Source organism: Engystomops pustulosus, chromosome 4 (assembly GCF_040894005.1).
Source record: "Engystomops pustulosus chromosome 4, aEngPut4.maternal, whole genome shotgun sequence".
NCBI lineage: Eukaryota > Metazoa > Chordata > Amphibia > Anura > Leptodactylidae > Engystomops > Engystomops pustulosus.
The window spans coordinates 138,404,217-138,422,923 of NC_092414.1; the positions used below are offsets into that span (position 1 = coordinate 138,404,217).

Sequence of the window (18,707 nt, forward strand, 5' to 3'; positions counted from 1 at the left end):
GTCTGTAACCTCTGTATAACACTCCCACTGGACTAATCCCTGCCTTAGCTCCACCCAGATTCCGTCCTACCCCCAGCACAGTCACGTGACCGCTGCGAATCACGTGACTCGTGCGTCAGCCTTGTTCTAGGCGACCGTGACTGACCACAAGATGATAGCGGTGACCGCCAGAAGAGCCGTGCCCTGGGCCTCGGGGGTGGTGCTGCGACAGGTCAGACACACATCCATGTCCTGCACATCTGCAGCGTATCTGGTGCCAGTCACCAGATGTCACGTAACATGCAGTACTGCATTCTACCACAGCGGGGCAGTGTGAGAGGTCTGCAGGAGGAATTATAGCTTCAGTTCAGAACCGAGACTGCACTTTCTCTGGAAGGACGGGGCTCCGTGATCAACAGGAAGATCAGAGCCCCTACTAGTTCATATCCAATGATCCCAAGATCAAGGTCACAGATGACGGGAATAGTTATTCCTGATCCTTAATAATAATAATGTTCTCTGGAGGGAATCAGACAGCGGACAGACCATACGTTTTACTAAGTGTAACAAGTCACTGGCACATCCATTAGTTCAAATTTGAGAATTTGGAGGCTCTTGGTCAATATCAACTCAGCAGTGTGGCTATAGCCAACTATATTGTATACATACGAGTATTATGTAGGCGTCAGCGAGTGCTATACTACCTGTATATTGATCAACGGAAATGTGTAACTGCATGAAATACTATAAAGTAATTGAATCACTTGTTACATCTGCGGCTACACTAGTATCCAAATGCCCTGCATACACATGTGTATAGCACAGGATATACTTACTGGAGGCTAAAGCCTTCTCTAAATGGCCTTCCAGTAAAGTATATTTCTATGATGAGGGACTCCTCTTACTACAGTTCCCTGTTCTCCTTATCCCTACTGGACTCGTCTTGCTGGGTATCTCTTGGCATTAGAAGAAACACAAGGAGAGGCTGCCCAACCAGCCATAGGTCTGAGCCTTGCCCTTGCTTATACCAGTGAAGGGTTAGCAGCCTCCCTTCTCTTTAGAAGACCCCCAGGAGGATGAGTGCTGCCGCTGTTACTGTACGGTTTCAACGCACAAAGCATGTTCTGGTGCACGCAAATGTTTTTTTAGGACGTACAGTGGCCGTTGTTTCAATGGCTAGCTAGTCACACTTTACAAGGCTATGGGGCACATTTATTAAGGGTCTGCGGACCACATTTCCATTGGATTACCAAACTATTTCCGATTTGCGCCGCATGTAACAAGTGTTTTTGGCACACGCAATCAGATTTTGGAGCAATCGCGACGACTTTCATGCAACACAAATCGGGGAGTGTGGCCGTCCATAAACCGACTGATTCTGACTAAATGTGGGATTTAAAATTCAAATTGTGTCACAAGACATGCACTCACATACACCGGGAAGAAGAGGGTGAACACCGGCGGGGATGCGACACATGCAGGATATCGGGTGCACAATCTTCGTGAATCACGCCGTTCTTCATCCTCATCGGGATCCGGGATCGCGACAGGACCAGGAAAGTAAATGTGCCCCTATGAGTTCACAAAGCATACAGGGACCAAAATCAAAGTAAAAGCTTTAATTACAAAAAGCTGATCAGTGCGTAAAATAAGATGTTAAAAACAAAAAAATTACAAAATAAAATGATAAACACAAGGCAAAACAGTTATAAAATAAAAAAGGAGAAAAATAACAGAAACTTACAACTTAAAGTAAATCCTGATTCCCTGGAGGTGGGAGAAATCTAATACTCAGCTAGTCTTAGCAGCCCCCATAGAGTGAACACTATTTCCTGCATCTCATATTTTTTTTAAAAGATCATTGTTTTGTTTAGGTTTGAGAACCTCTCATTGATTAATTAGTCCACAGGGTCATTCAGGATTGGACAAAGTGTTAATAAGGGGGAGAGTCCAGGAATATTCAAACAGTTCTTTGTTTCCAAGTCCTGATGCAGGAGGGAAAGGTGGGAAGAGGTGACAACATGTCCTTTCGGGTCTGCACAGACCAGTCTTCAAGTCAGAGTTTACTCCAGGATGTCATAAAAAGCTGCTTGGAGGCTTCAATAGATACTAATTTCCCCATTCAAGATTAATATTTCCTTGAAAGTTTCCACATCCCCATGTATGCGCCCGCTGCTTGAGATACAAAACTCAGAGCAGGTTCTATTCCTGGCCAAGTTTGTGGCTCGGCAGTCACGTTTCCTGCCACCAGAATGAGTGGAGCTCACATTACACAGGCTGTAAACAAGGGGCCAGGTCCTATTCCAGCCTTCGCTAGCGCATTGGGTAGTCTATATTGCACTTATCGGTGTACATGCTGAAAAACGGGCCACAAGCAATGGATCCGCAGCCTATGAAATGTGAACACTTTTGTACTCTGCTATTGTAAAAGTTTTGTATTTGACTTTTCAGCAACAGAAAGCTTAGTGAGGGTTCCTTTAGGAAAGGTCACAACTTAATTCTGAGCATGCTAGGGCCAGTTTAGGGAACAAAAAACACTTGGAAAGTTTACTTTAAATGTCATCTGTGTTAAAAGAATCATATACCCGCTTAGTGCTAGAAGTGGTTTACTAATGAAACTCATATATTTGACAGGTCAGCTCTTTACCCAACTATTCTTTCCCTAAAGAGGTAAAGATTGTAGAAGTGGGCCCGAGGGATGGACTGCAGAATGAAAAGGTATGTGGCAAAAATAATAATAATCTTTATTTATATAGCACCATCAAATTCTGCAGCGCTTTACAAAGCATAGTACATATATGATAAGCAAACTTCACTTTTCCACAATTGTTTCCCTCTGCAGGTTCTATTTGTTGTCTCTTTAATAAGATATTTATGTACACAGTTTCTTCTACTATTTATTTATGCAAATTTTGTTGAAAATTTAGTGACCATTTTGTCAGATTGTAATTGTCAATTTATTTTAGTACTTTTAATTTTCTGTAGACTATTGTTCCGACTGAAGTAAAAATCCAACTGATCAACTTGTTATCAGAATCTGGATTACAGTCAATAGAAGTAACCAGCTTTGTGTCTCCAAAATGGGTTCCACAGGTAAGTAGAGAACTGACGTAGAAGCACTGATAAATGTCATCCGTAATTTGGATAACCATGACTGCAGAACTGTTTTTAACACAGAAAGAGAAATCTATAAATGGGTAACTGGGTTATAGTGAATATTTTCCCACAAAATTATTTATGTATCTGCTTAGCTCATCCTGCTCTATAGCATGTCAGAATCTGATGCCCATAGAAAAGCTGACAAGTATTTTATAGTCGGAGATCTGACCCCATGTGAAGGGGAATGTACCGTATATACTCGAGTATAAGCCGACCCAAGTATAAGCCGAGGCCCCTAATTTTACCACAAAAACCTTGTAAAACCTATATATTTTTTTACTCAAGTATAAGCCGAGTTTGGGTTTTCAGCACAATTTTTTGTGCTGAAAAACTAGGCTTATACTTGAGTATATAAGGTAATAATGGGCAAGCATGCACATCGCCGCTCTATTCACACAGGGGACTCGGGGAAGCCTGCCCTGTGCTTTATGAGAAATCCTCTCTTATTGTAGTACCGTAGCATGTGATATTTTATCGCACTTTAAGTAACTGTGGCCCACAGTAATGAAGTATAGAAATACAGTGCATTAACCCCTTCGTGACCAAGGGGCATTGGTGTCTGAATGTCCAGGTCAATTTTTGCAGTTCTGTTCTGCTCTTATTTAAATGACAATATCTTTTGAACCACTTTACATAATATAGCAATTTTTCCTTTTTTACGTGACCTGTGAGACATTATTATAAATATTAGTTTTATTAACAACATTTTTTTTATAGATTTATATATACACTATACATATTTTTTAAGCAGAACAAAATATTTTTGTCAGTTTTGCCATTTAAAAAATTTAAATAAGCTGTAAAATTGTATAAAATTTTACCAAAATATGTACAATGTCAGTCCATCACCATTTTTTAGGTTCAGAGGCAGACTTTTGCAACGTTTCTTCTGTAGCTCTTTATGCTTTTTGCCTACATGTGACAGGCTAGTTAGTGATAGTCAAGTCTCCTGAACCCTGGCACCTAGAAAGAAGAGATTCTCCCCTTTAGATGAACCGTAGATATCCACTTTTAAAGTTGCAGTTGGGAATTGAGATGTAGATTTAAAAATCATATTTTTAACTGTAACTGTAACAAAAGATATCTCTGGTTCTGTTTCACCAGAAGTGTGTTTGAAGGTGCCACTGTTCTGGAGATGTGATCATTTGTATGTGTAAGGCAGTCGTGAAGGTGTTAAATAATTTTCTTCTCTCTCGATTAGATGGCAGACCATATCAGCATAATGCAAGGAATTAAAAGGTTCCCCAGTATCAGCTACCCTGTGTTGACCCCAAATCTCACTGGATTCCAGAAAGCAGTAAGTTTCATGTACTGTATTGTTTTATTTTACTGTGAATGGATTCACAAAATTTCCTGGTGATTCTTATGTAAAATGTTTTAGACAGGTCCCCAGCTTTGCTAAAAAGGAGCACATAGAACTATACACGACAGGCAGCAATTGTCATGTTTTTTTTTTCTAAGAATGTTTATTTAAATTTTTAATGTATAATGAGAAACCCTTTGGTAAAAGACAACATTGTGTATCTTGCCATATTCAAGGGCAGATGATACCGGCAAAGCCAAATCTTTTAGTTTTGTTGGGAATAACCTTTAACTGTTTTCCCAACTGCACTGCCTTTTCACATCTTAATTTTGATGTTAAAATCTTATCAGGATGTAGGCAAAGAAGAATTCCTTGTGCAACATCCTCCACCAGGGCCTAGCCTTTTCTTGGGGCCTGGAGGCAGCCGGGGTCCAGAATACCCGAGTGGCTGGTGGTTGCGGCCTAGGCACGCTGTGGTCACGGTGCTTGGTATGGGGACTGGAGGGCTGACCTACAGCCTGGCAGGTCTCCAGCAGGTGGTGTGTGCAAGAAATATGGAGGGAGAGGCGGATGTACTGGTTCTCCTTGGGGCAACCCCTGTAAGATATGTCTCTGGGAAATGGATGGGGAAGCCCGTGGTGGTAACAGCCGTGTCCAGGGATCAGACAAAGGCAATGTTGTGCAAAATAACTCACGGTTCTTTATTGAACAACAGGTAGCAGGCAAATGGACCTAAATGTTCTCGCAGCAGATTCAGATTACTGGAGTGGTCATGGAGAGGAATAGTGCACCAGCCTGGTAGTAGATGCAGGCTGGAATGGAACTTTGTCCGAATTGTTGAAGATGCAGCTCTTAGTCTAAGAGGTTTAAGTGTCAGCACTGATGGTGTACTGACGCTGTCTCTCTCTTCTCCATGTGCTGAGAGGTCTGGTGGTAAAGCATGTGCTCTCCAAGAGAGCTGGTGGAAAAGAGGCCTTGCCCCTCCCTGCCCAGGGGTTTTCAGGCAGGATCTACAGCTGCTGCAGGTTCTAGGCCCGAGAGGCAAAATATTTTGAGGATTGAGTCCCAGGGACACCTGGAGCAGAATTATGTATTTTAGTTTTTTTTGTTCAGAATGACGGTTACACTTTAAATTAAAGCTTTATTTCATATCGATAAAAGTAATAAAGAAAATGGTGTGCACAATATCAAAGACTTGAGGCGTCTCGGACAGGGACCCTGATAAACTAAGCACATTGTGATCACACAGGGATCAAAATGGGGCAGATTTATCAAGTGTCTGAAAGTCAGAATATTTCCAGTTGCCCATGGCAACCAATCACAGCTCCCCTTTAAAATATTCATGAGCACTGGTAAAATGAAAACTGAGCTGTGATTGGTTGCCATTGGCAACCGGAAATATTCTGACTTTCAGACACTTGATAAATCTGCCCCAATGTGTCTGCTTAGAGAGTCTCCGCCCACACTCTGGAATTTTACACTGATCATCACTAAGTGATAGGAGCTAAAACAGCAATAAAACTTAGTAAAATTGTAAAGTAAGGAGTTAAAAATTATCTTTATTGTGTAAACACCACTGGGGGCTATAATTTGAGAACTTTTAATCAAGGGCAAACTCCTTTAAATAAGAAAACTTAAATACATTTTAATTAATAAATCATACCCCTGCCCTATTTGCTACCCCTGCCCTAATCTGGCAATATGTCTGAGTCGCATGAGGTCAGATTCGCCGCTTATCTCTAGCCATGATAAAAAATATTAAATTGTTTATTTTTGTTTTAACACATCATAAAAAAAACTTAGACATTATATAACACAAATATGACCACCCCCATCCCCCCCAAAGCATACTAAAAGAAACAAACTATACAAATTTGGTGTCTCTAGAATTGTGCTGACCTGGAGAATACAATCATTATGTTATTGCACCTCATGGGGAACACAATTACAAAAATGTGTAAATTTCCATAAGGCTATTAAAAGCATTTGCCTTGGCTCTTTTCCTAGTTTACAGGGTTTACGTTGCTGGTTAGCTTCTCATCATCCTTCTCTTTCAGGTTGAATGTGGCGCCAAAGAAGTGGCAATATTTGGTGCAGCATCTGAGCTTTTTAGTAAAAAGAATATTAACTGCTCCATAGAAGAAAGTTTACAGAGATTCAAAGCAGTTACAGAGGCAGCTAAAGAAGCAAATATACCTGTACGAGGGTAAGGTACAAAATACATGAAGCATGTGATGTATATGAAGCATATGATGTACCGTATTTTTCAGACTATAAGGCGCACAAAAAATCCTTTGATTTTCTCAGAAATCAAAGGTGCGCCTTATAGTCCAGTGCGCCTTATATATGAACAGTGCTTACAGACAACAGCTGCCTTGAACTGTGCACAGGTCTGCCACCTGCTGGTCATTCATTCTTTTTTTTTAAAAGTATTTATTTTTGCAGTTTTTGAATTTTTATACAAACATAATAAACAAAACCAGAAATCAAGATTGTCTGTCACATATTTCCTTCCCCCCAATACAGGATTATTATACAACAGCCATGGTAACAGTCAGGTTCTTACTGCGTTTCAAAACTACCTGAGGGATATTACATAGTAGATAACAGCAGGATACTGCAGCCAGACATCTTGATACAACACAAATAACTATTGACACAGGGACAATCAGTCACACACACACACACACACCAGCACGCTCAGTCTCCTTCATCATGGAGAGGAATATAAATCACCTGTGATTATAAGGCTGTATGGGGAGTCGCGCACCATCTGGACCAGATGCGGTCAAACTTCTGGGGACACTTCCTGTTGGTATACAGGGACCGGTAGTGGGGAATGACACTATTAATGAGTAGTATCCATCTTTTTAATGGAGGGGGCTCCTGGTCCTTCCAGGTCATCACCACCACTTTTCGGGCGTAGTATAGGACAAACCTAAAGAAAATTTTGTCATAGTGGCCATTGACAACTTCATTTATGATGCCGAGGAGACACACAGAGGGAGATAGTAAGCGTGGGAAATCAAAGTGTAAATTAAGGAACTCCAGCACTTCGGACCAGAAGACATGGACCCTAGGGCAGGACCAGACACAATGCAGGAAGGATCCGACTTCAGCCTGACAGCGAAAGCAAAGATCATTAGGCATTGCTCCCATGCGAAATAGTCTAGCAGGGGTGAAGTATACTCTATGGAGGAATTTAGATTGGATCAGGAAGTCCCTCGCACTCACTACAGATGTGAAGTAGGACAGTTCGACCTCCCTCCAGTCATCATCTGACAGGTCAGGGATATCCTGTCTCCAGCGTTCACAGGCTCTATCAAACGGTCTGGACTTTTGCTCTTGTAGGAGAGCATAGCACTGAGTGAGTGGCTTAGGGAGGTCTGGGGTACTCATCAGAGTCTCTAGTTTGGAGAATTTCACTGTCAGGCTGAAGGAGCCGAATTGGGCTTTGAATGCGTGTCGCAGTTGCGTGTAATGGAAGCTGGCCGTATTGGGTACAGTATGTCTCTCCCTTATCTCGTTAAAGCTGAGTAACTCTGCTTCCGGGGATAAGAGCTGGCCTACAAATTTCACCCCTGCTGCCCCCCACATTGTCCAGCCTGGGAGGGAGAGGAAGTGAGAGAGCCACGGATTGAGCCACAATGGAGTCCTAGGCGAGAGGGGGGGAGAGCTGCTCGGTTCTACCAGGGATTGTGCCCTACGCCAGCACACCGCTACCGTACGTAGGGGAAGCGGGGTATCAGATGGGGACTTATACCTGTACAGCAGGTTTGTAAGGGCCTCGTAGGAACCTACCAGGGCACCAGCCAGTGCAGTAGCTGCATTACCCATGTCTATATCTATCCACCACTGGGCATATACTAGCTGGGAAGCCAGGTAATAAAGATACAGATCCGGGGCAGCCAGTCCACCCCTAGACTTGGGAGCCTGAAGCAGCGCTAGACTGAATCGCGGGGCACTACTCTGCCAGTAGAAGGACCTGAGAATGCCGTCCAAGCGTTTAAACAGACTCTTAGGAAGTAGTATAGGGCAGGCATGGAAAAGGTATAGAAATTTTGGGAGAAAAATCATTTTAAATATATTAATACGCCCGTACAAAGACAAGGGGAGAGTGGACCAGGCTTTTAGGCGCGATTCCGTTGCAGCTATCAGGGGTGTAATGTTTAACTCCCTAAATGCCTGGACCTTGCGTGACACCTGGACTCCCAGATATTTAAAGGTGGACACCACCCGGACTGGGACGGGGAGGGAGTGTACCCCTACCTCAGATAAGGGAAATAGGGCCGATTTGTCCCAGTTAACCCGAAGGCCTGAGAACCCCCCATAACGTTCTATCAGGGCCAGAAGGGATTCCAGAGAGGGGCCCACATCCCCAAGGTATACAAGTGTATCATCGGCATAGAGAGATACCTTTTCAATAATAGTACCTCTAGTTATGCCCTTAATGCCCTCAGAGTGGCGGATCGCCACAGCAAGGGGCTCAATGGCGAGTGCGAAGAGGAGGGGAGATAGTGGGCAACCCTGTCTAGTGCCCCTGGCCATAGGGAGAGTAGGTGAGATGTTAAGGTTGGTCCGCACCCTAGCCTTGGGATCGTTATACAGTAGCTTAACCAATGCTGTAAATCGAGGGCCAAAACCCATTCTAGGCAAAAGGGTCCACAAATAGGGCCACTCCACAGAATCAAACGCCTTACAATTGTCTAAGGATAATATAAACCCAGGGTCTGGAGACCGCTCTGCCTCTGCAATGTTCAGGTGTAGTCTTTGTATATTTATGTCAGTTCCCCTCCCAGGCATAAAGCCTGTCTGGTCCGGGTGAACCAATGATAGTATTACTTTGTTAAGCCTTGTTGCCAGAATTTTTGCTAGTATTTTAACATCTGAATTTAGGAGGGAAATTGGGCGGTATGAGTCAGGAAGCAGGGGATCCTTGCCAGGCTTAGGAAGAACTACAATAAGGGCCTCTCGCATGGAGTCGGGGAGGGAACCACTATCAAGCGCATCGGAGTATAGGCTGAGGAGAAGGGGGACCAGAGTCTCACAGTTATCCCTATACCACTCACCTCCCAGCCCATCAAGTCCAGGTGTCTTACCGGGGGGCAACGATTGGATGGCCAGTTCCACCTCCTCTGCCGAGAGCGGAGCATCAAGCTCCGATGACTGTGCCTGTGTGAGCCTCCAAAGTGGAAGACTGTCAAGGAATCCGGAGATCTCGACGGAAGAGGCGGACAATCTGGAGCTGTAAAGAGAAGAATAGTATTCATGAAATACCATGTTAATGGCCCGGGGTTCTGTGATCAATGCTCCGTTACCATCAACAATAGAGGGAACGGAAGCACAGGGGCGTTCAGCCCGCGATAAATACGCAAGCAGCTTCCCGTTTTTATCTCCAAATTCAAAGATGGACGCTTCCCTGGCTAGCAGGCGTTTGCTGGTGCGCTCCTTCACTACAGCTAGATGGTTCCTCTGCGCCTGAGCCCAAGTCTTTTTATTCCCCGGAGTAGGTTTCTCTAGATAATCCTTTTCTGCAGTCACCAGTACAGCCGTCAGCCTTTCCTCCTGGGCATTCAAGGACTTCCTATGGCCAGCTACCCCCGACATGAATGCCCCCCGTACCGAGGACTTGTACGAGTCCCAGACTAGAAGGGGATCAGGATGGGTTGAGTGTACATCCCAGAACTCGCTGTGCGCTGCCCTAACAGTACTCTGGACCGCTGGGGATAGGAGCCAAGCCGGGTGCAGGCGCCATAAGCGGGAGTCGCTGGGAGGGCCTATAAGGAGACTAATGAACAAGGCGGAGTGGTCTGACGCACTGCGCGGGCAATAGGATATCTGGTCAACGTGCTGCATCATATCGGGGGAGACAAAGGCCAGATCAATCCGAGAGAAGCTCTTATGAACAGAGGAATAAAATGAATATTCTCTCTCTTGAGGGTGTTTACTACGCCAAACATCGGCGAGGTCTAGAGAGGTGAGCCACTCGTTCAGACGGACCGAGCCTGTGTCCAGACCACTTGTACGATCCAAGGAGGGATTAGGGACGGCATTGAAATCACCAATACAGAGTAACGGGCTTGGAGGCATAGCAGCCAGCTTACTGGATATTAGATGCAATACTGCTGGATCAAAGGGAGGTGGGACATAAATAGACGCAATAGTAAAGGTAAAACCCCACAAGGCACAATGTATGACTACATAACGGCCAAAGTGATCCGGTGCTACCTGTATGACCTCTATGGGAAGCGCTTTGGATATGAGTATGGATACTCCCCTGGCGTAAACAGAGTAGGAGGAATGGTAACCTCTAGCCACCCAGGCCCGCTTCAGGGAGAGGACCTTCTGACCCGTAAGGTGTGTCTCTTGGATACATACAATATGGGGGGCCTGACGCTTAATGACATCTAACATCAGAGCCCTCTTGAATTTGGAGTTAAGTCCCCTCACATTCCAGCTCATTACCTTAAGTGAAGACATCTTAGCGGAAGGGAAAGGGGTGTGGGGAAGGAGACGTGAGCAACCAAGCATTCATCCTTTCATACCACAAAGACATAGACAGACAGACAACAGTGAGCATAACAAATATAACAGAACTGAACTAACAATCCCAAGAATACAAACCCCCTGTCTAACACCCTAACAGCAGTAGTGTAGACCTATACCCACTAACAGTCAAATAGTAGAACAGTGGTCCCTAACTCAAGACAAACCTACACCATTTGTCCCGGGACCTTCAACCCTTAATGAATAGATGATCAGGAGGTTATTAGGCAGCCATATTTAGAGAGAACCAAGAGGAAATAGGGGAGGGGGGGGGGGGGAAGGAGGAAGACGCAAGGAGGTAATGGTAGGGGGAGGTAATGGTAGGGGGAGGTGGGAAGGGGGGGGGGGGGAGGGAGGGAGAGAATGGAGTGCCATAAATGGCGCACTGGTCAAGATGACCAAGAAGAATGCGCAAATCAATCACAGGGTACATTTGTGAGGCACGTAAAGTGTAAACAAATATTAGAATACTGTAACAGTGATTTGGGACCCCTGGATAACCACTCAGGACCAAGTCCAGCACAGTCACTGCACATCAGACAAAAGGATATGTGAGTCCAGTCACTCAGGAGGTGCGGGCCTTGCAGCTGGAGCCCGTGGAGCTGCATCAGCCCAGTGAAGTGCTTCGGTTGGGCAAGTGAAGAATCGAGTCTTCTGACCATCCACTATTCGGAGCTTGGCAGGGTACATCATGGAGTATTTATACCCCTTGTCACGGAGACGGGCACGGACCTCGGTGAATTGTGCTCGCTGTTTCCTGACGGATGCAGAGAAATCAGGGTAGAAGGACACTCTGCTGTTGGCATAGAGAATTTCTCCCTTGGTACGGACAGCCCTGAGGATAGAGTCCCTGTCCCTAAAGTGCAGCAGCCGGGCCAGGAAGGGTCTTGGATTGCCCCCTGGGGGGCCAGGGCGGAATGGCACACGATGGGCCCTTTCTACTGTGAAGAACGGGGAGAAGGTATCTGCAGGAAGCATATTTTTGAGCCAATTTTCAAAAAAGGATACCGGGTCAGACCCCTCCACTTTTTCGGGGAGGCCAACCACTCTGACGTTGTTCCGTCGCAGGCGGTTTTCGAGGTCATCAGCTCTGTCGATGGAAGCAGACATTTGGCGCTGAAGCTCTCTTATCTGTGTCGGCATAGGCCTCTGGACATCCTCCACTTCAGATATTCTGCGTTCAGTTTCTGTTATTCGCTCTTTGGCTTTGTGAACATCGTGTCTTAAAAGAACAAAGTCCTGTCGCAGCTCATCCACCTTGGTAACCAGTTTGGATTGGCACCCATTAATGGCCGCCAGCACCTCTGCAAATTTGCGGTCCAGTTCAGTGGCCACGTCAGGCGGATCAGCGCCCTCTTCATAACTTACAAGCTGCGGCGGGCTCTGGGAGCCTTCAAAGAGGGAGGGAGAGGAGTTTGGGGACCCCTGAGGAGAGCAGGGCTGTGTGCGGGAGAATCTCCCCAATTTTTTTGCAGCGTTTGACTGTATCTGTGCAAGAACGGCTTGTGATGTGGAGCATTCCTGCGCATCCAGGGGTTCCAGGGACTGGAATGGAGGATCTTCATGGATGGATTCATCATCCGATGGAGGCGCAGACACCCCGGACGCCGCTTTTTGCAATTTAGCCGTCCTCCTCCGGTTACCCATGGCGTCTGGACAGAGGGGGCCAGTGATAAACAATCGAGGAGCCTAGCGTCCAGTAATTAGCAGAGATACAGTCCAAACCCACGTGGACTATTGCAGCGGCACTGCAAGGGTTAATATAAAACAAAACCCAGGAGCAGGGGGTCACTGGGAGTATGGTGGGCTGCACAGCTTGGGGTCCCCAGGTGAGAGGAGGGCAGTAGCAGGGGAATTACTTCCCTACCTTATTCCTGGCTGCAGTCCGGCAGTGACAGGGTTAACCCTGCGCGCCTAGGCCTCAGGCAGCGCAGGGGAGTCCAGTAAGATGGCGCCTCCGGCCGGATACAGGGCTGGCTGGAGCGCTGCCACGATCCCCCAGGTCAGCAGCACAGCGGGTCGGCGGCACAGCACGGGGGGGGGGGGGGTTCCCTCCCCCGGTATTCAGCACCTCTCCGGTATACAGCCGCGATGCCGGGCGGCTATGGTCCCGCCGCCGCGCGGGACACGTGGAAGGCCGCAGGAGGTGAAGTGCTGGAGGGGACCTCACGGAGCCGGTGACCGCCGCGATACCGCCACCGGAGTATGGGGGCAAGTACCCGCGGCACCGGGGAGCAGACTGGAGGGGGTACAGGTAAGGATGGCTGCCTGGGAAGGGTGATAGGGTGCCAGGTCCCGGGAGCTCCGCGGTGCACGTCCTCCTAGGTCGGCATCAGGCCACGCCCCGTCCTGGTCATTCATTCTTATAATAAGGTGGGCCTTATAATCCGGTGCGCCTTATATATGAACCTAGATGGTTTAGCAGGCATTTAAAGATGTGCGCCTTATACTTCGGTGCGCCTTATAGTCCGAAAAATACGGTATATGATTGTAGAGGACTAATATATATATATATATGTCACAATCTCCTTTTATGGACCATGGTTGGGACGGAAACAGAATTTGCTTACACTGTCTATCTAGATACCGGGAGGTAGACAGATCCTGCACTGTGAGTCTGATACCTGGGGTCAAGGCTGAGGCATTAAAATTCCACATGACAGCTCTTCATTAATTCCACTTACAATTATAAAGGAAGAAATTTGCTGTTGGTGAAACAAGTGCAGCTTCCAGTAAATCTATAGTGATTATTCTTCAATGTAATGTAAAGTGATCTGTATCATACTAACATATTAGTAATTGATGCTGTAATATACTATAATATTATTGTGAAATGAAATTGCATGTCATAAATTCTAGCAAATATTACTTTTCCTGCATGACCTCATTCACATCTTACTTGTTTTGTTATAAATGTCCTTTTCTATTTTGTTAAAACTAAAAAGACTAAAGGATTCCAAACATTGTTATAGGCAATATTCTTTCTCTCTATCTCTTTATTGCTGTTGATTATGCCATGTAGAGCCATTCCATGTGGTATTGGAGACAGATTAACTCTCAAAGTCTGTGGTAATTGGATGTATTGGCTTATGATATGATTTTTTTGCTGTCATTTATTTGTGACTTGTGTTGATGCTTCAGGTATGTCTCCTGTGTTCTTGGGTGTCCATATGAAGGGAAAGTTTCTCCTAGTAAAGTTGCTGAGGTAAGTGATGATGTCTACTCAAACACTACTCTTTTATTAGTTAATGCATTTTACTAATTCCTTCCTCATTAACTAATTTTACTAATTAATTTCTCCTGAATTAATATTTCTTAGTGTTTTTTTCCAAAAACGCCTGTGTGTAACTGTCTACCGCTGCTATACCTTTTAGGAAATGTATTACTGAATGGTGCTCGATCAGTACAGTTTGGATAGTGTTGTAGAACTTGTTGGCATGCCACATATACGGGGGAAAGGCACTGTGTGCCAGAATTGCCATTCAAGTCCAAGGCTTTGCATGACATACCTGTCATACACCTCTCAATGTGTGGGTAGAAACCTCTGGAAGTGACTTATCTTCTCAAGAGATTTAAAAATGTGTTGGTTGAAATCTAATAATAATCTTAGACGGCAGTGCACGTCTAAGTGCACTTAAACGGCAGTGCACGGGGAGAGGAGGAGGAGGTGAGCGCAGCTCACCCCCACCCCTCTCCATAGAGATGCATGGCGCACGGCGCCATATTACGGGCAAAGATAGGACAGGTGCGGTACGGTGCCGCACGTGCGGCACGTCGGCCGTATATACGTCCTCCATACAGTAGTGTGAATGTAGCCTTAATCTGTATTCTGCTGACTGCACCCCTCAGCTGCCTCATACTTTTTCCAGAATCGTAACACTTGATATATAATGAAAACATAAAGATCCATGATACAAAACACATATTTACATTTTACTCTGTAAACTGTATTGTACTTGATTTTGGCCAGGTGGCACACAAGATGTTTTCGATGGGTTGCTATGAGATCTCCCTCGGTGACACGATTGGAGTGGGGACGCCTGGCAGTATGCGAGAAATGTTAACTGCTGTTCTGGATGTAATTCCTGCCAAGGCACTCGCAGTTCACTGCCACGACACATATGGGCAGGCTCTGGCCAACATCCTTGTGGCCCTGCAGGTAAGGTGTGCAATGTGGTATGTTGTCATTCTCAAGCACTCTATGCAGACCTCTATCTTCATCCTGTTCACATCTATACTATGTGTTTCTTGTGAAGCTATGGACAATGCTGCCAAGAGAGGTCCTCACTTTTGAAGTAACCTTCCTCATTTGTGAAAATTTTGTCAGTTCTGTTTGAATTATTTCCATAAATTACTTTATTTCCAGTGTAAGAAGGATTGTTTCCATGTTTATTTTTAGGGAACCTGTCACCACATTTTCACAAATACAGCGAGCGACAGGTTCCCATGGAGTCCTAATAATTAACTGACCCCCTTATCTTAGATAAAAATTGTTCTCCCTACATCCCCATAAGTCAACTTATATTATCTGGCATCAGAGGGGAGTGTCTTGCTTGACCACCCCCTCCCATCTAGTCCTCCCCATGCCTCTTTGAAGCATGTCAAGAAAACTATTGTGCAGGTATCATACAGCCATTTTCATGCATTTATGTGAAAGGGGCCTTATACAGTAGAGACCCGCTGTTATGATTATTAACCCTCATATGCGGTTTTAATTAGGTTGCCACATTTGAAGACTATATTCAAATGTGTGGAGGGTGTAGCCCTAATTAGAAACAAACAAACAAACTGAAATACAAGATTCAACCCCCCCCCCCCCCCCCCCACCTCCCAGGCTAAGAGAAGCAGTAATGCGGCAGGTATAAACTCAGAATCCTCGGGTCAGGGGACTTACTTATTCCTTCTATTATCCCACGGGTCTCACACCTTCCCATCCCACGGTCAGGCAGAGCAGAGGAGAGTCCATATTCAATATACATGAATCATGGCATCTCTAAGCAACATCCAGATGGCAAGCCAGGAGTAGACATACAGCTTCCCCAAACAGCTTCAAATTTCTTCAGTACCCCACGTTTTTCCTAGACCGCTCGTTCCAATCTAATATAGTTGTTCACTCTGGTACGTAGCTGTGAAGTGGTAGGGGCAATAGGTTGAATCCAATATGAGGCAATGAGTTTGCACACTTGGTATAAGAGTTGTGCAATAGTTAGACCCACTGGGTTTCCCTCACATGCATCATCTAGCCATCCCAAAACACATGTGATCTGGGAGACCTGAAGAGTTATAAAACATACTTCTTGATTAGTTCCAGTACTGCATTCCAGTATGGACCATGTTTAATGCATCCCCAGAACATGTGTATTAAGTCTGCGCCCTCCACCCCACACTAACGGCAATTTGTTGTGTTCCATGCCCCTATTTTTTCCAGGATAACAGGGGGATTTATATGCACACAGATTTGGAAAGAGCTGACAATATCTATGCGTCTCCGAAAGAGACAACCGGGGGGGGAGGTCATTTCACGGAGAGTGTTCCACTGTTCCTCAGTCAATGGCCCTACATCTGCATCCCACTTAGTTTTCGCCTGCAGGGGCAATTTCTGTAAATGCCTCCGAAGCAGTGAACTGTACAGCGCTGAAATAATCCCTCTTGTACTCCCTGAGAGTCCCAGTAGGCCTATCACAGGAAAAGATCCCACCTCCCTGACCTCTTCTCTAAATTGTGTAGTCCATGCATGTCGTAACATCAAATATTAATAGAAGGAAGGGTGGGAATATTGTACTGTTGTTGTAATTGGTCAAACTAGCTGCCAGACTTTCTGACGGCATCTACTGGCTGTATCTGTTGAGGGTAGAAATAAAATATACTGCAATGTAGTTCTAAGGCAATATACTCGTTTGCTACAAGCATTTAGAAGACTGCATGTCCCCTAAACAAAAGTTCAGATCACCCCATTTTCTATTGAAAAGACATATAAAAATAATACAGACACACATTAGATATTATTTAAATATAATAATAATTCTCCTTTGTTCCCCAAATTATATCAATGAAGACAAATTTATTGTTTTCAATGCCACCCCCCCCTGCCATTTATCCAACTTATTTTCCCCTGGACAACCCCTCTATATGTATAAAGCATAACAAAAACTATAGAAATTTGGTATCTCTGTTATCATACTGACCCAACGAATAAAGCAGAGGTGTCATTTTGATGGCACAGTGAAAAGCCATAAAAACAAAGCCCTAAAGAAGATGTCAGCATCTGTAAAAGGTTAATTATTATGTTTTGGCTTGTTGTGAAGGCGTAATAACATTGTGCCTGTTATTTGTGACAGATGGGGGTGCAGGTGGTGGACTCCTCCATTGCAGGTTTAGGTGGGTGTCCTTATGCTCAAGGAGCTTCTGGGAATGTCGCCACAGAAGATGTCGTATATATGCTACAAGGTCTTGGCATTCACACGGTAAGTACAGAGCTCTTTGAATGCTTGTCTACTTTTTTGACACTTCATATGATAAAAAATGATTGCTATAATGTAGGCATTGTCCTTAATTGCATTGCATTCATTTTTTAGGGAATTGATTTAAAGAAGCTAACAGAAGCCGGGGCATTTATCTGCAAAGCTCTTGGAAGAAAAACCAGCTCTAAAGTGGCCCAAGCATTGTGCAAGCTGTGAGACTAAATCAATGCATATTGTCCATGTAAATATCAGGAGCTTTCTTGTCCCCATGAGATCTGTGTCTTATGGATGAACTGATGTCTTATAAAGAAAATATTTTTTTATGTTTAAATAGCCACATCTGATCAGAGCTCATTGTTTCTTCCATTGTTTTGCTATTTTTTTTCAGTGTATTTTCATGATCCCAATGTGATTAAGTGTTATGAAGAGAAAATATACTTAGATTCTGAAGAAAAATATAATAATACCTGTGACTACACTCAAAATACTGTGCTAAACTGGAATATATATAAATCCATAATGCAAAATGAGAAAAGTAAAATATTCCTTGACATGATTAGGAATTTATATGAAAATAATGTTGCATCTACCCATTCAGCAAAAATGCATACAATATATATTTTTATTATGTCGATGGAGTTTCTTTGTTGTATATAATGTTTGGCAGCATAGGCTTTCATTAACCCTTACAGGACGCTGGGTTATTTTCCAAGTTTTTCACACTTTGGTGTACGGACCTGTGTAAGGTGTAATTTTTCGCGGTATGTGCTGGCATATTAATTCATATCAACTTGGGACCTATATGACTGTTTGATAATTTTTTATTCAAATCTTCATGGATGGAAAAATGGGGGGGAAAGTGGCAATTCGGACATTTGGCCACTATTTTCTGTGTGTTCACGGTGGAGAATAATCATCTTTATATTTAGATAGAATGATCAAATAGATTATGATAGAAAAAAATTACCATTATTTCAGATCCTCCATGGTACTTTAACCCTGTAGGGTCTGATTGCTAATACTATATACTGCAATACTACTGTATTGCAGTATATAGCAATATTACTGGTGATCTCTAATAGCCTGCCATCTGCTGGCTATTAGAGATCATTACAACTGGCAGGCCTACAGTCTACATTAAGACTGTAGGCTGCCATGGCAATCTATCGCCACCTTCCAGTGACGTCATGGGGGGAAGGGTGCACCGATCGTCCATCCAAGATGGCGGCACCCATGAAGTGGTAAGTTGGGCTCCGCGG

The 18,707-nt window shown here is 44.5% G+C and overlaps 1 protein-coding gene across 1 annotated transcript; it reads left to right on the top strand.

Annotated features, from left to right (window-relative positions):
• Positions 1–53: 53 nt before the first annotated feature.
• On the top strand, positions 54–18,080 carry HMGCL (3-hydroxy-3-methylglutaryl-CoA lyase). Its single transcript, XM_072147667.1, has 9 exons — positions 54–211; positions 2,614–2,697; positions 2,965–3,072; positions 4,340–4,435; positions 6,499–6,647; positions 14,129–14,192; positions 14,958–15,146; positions 17,326–17,451; positions 17,563–18,080. The coding sequence occupies exons 1-9, from the start codon at positions 152–154 to the stop codon at positions 17,662–17,664; spliced, it is 978 nt and encodes a 325-aa protein (XP_072003768.1). The 5' UTR covers positions 54–151; the 3' UTR covers positions 17,665–18,080.
• The last annotated feature ends 627 nt before the right edge of the window (positions 18,081–18,707 follow it).

Bases quoted from the DNA above. Each gene is read 5' to 3' on its own strand.
- HMGCL (XM_072147667.1), top strand. From the start codon at position 152: ATGATAGCGGTGACCGCCAGAAGAGCCGTGCCCTGGGCCTCGGGGGTG. The intron at 212-2,613 runs GTCAGACACACA...TATATTTGACAG, and splicing joins CGGGGGTGGTGCTGCGACAG to GTCAGCTCTTTACCCAACTA. The intron at 6,648-14,128 runs GTAAGGTACAAA...TTGATGCTTCAG, and splicing joins GCAAATATACCTGTACGAGG to GTATGTCTCCTGTGTTCTTG.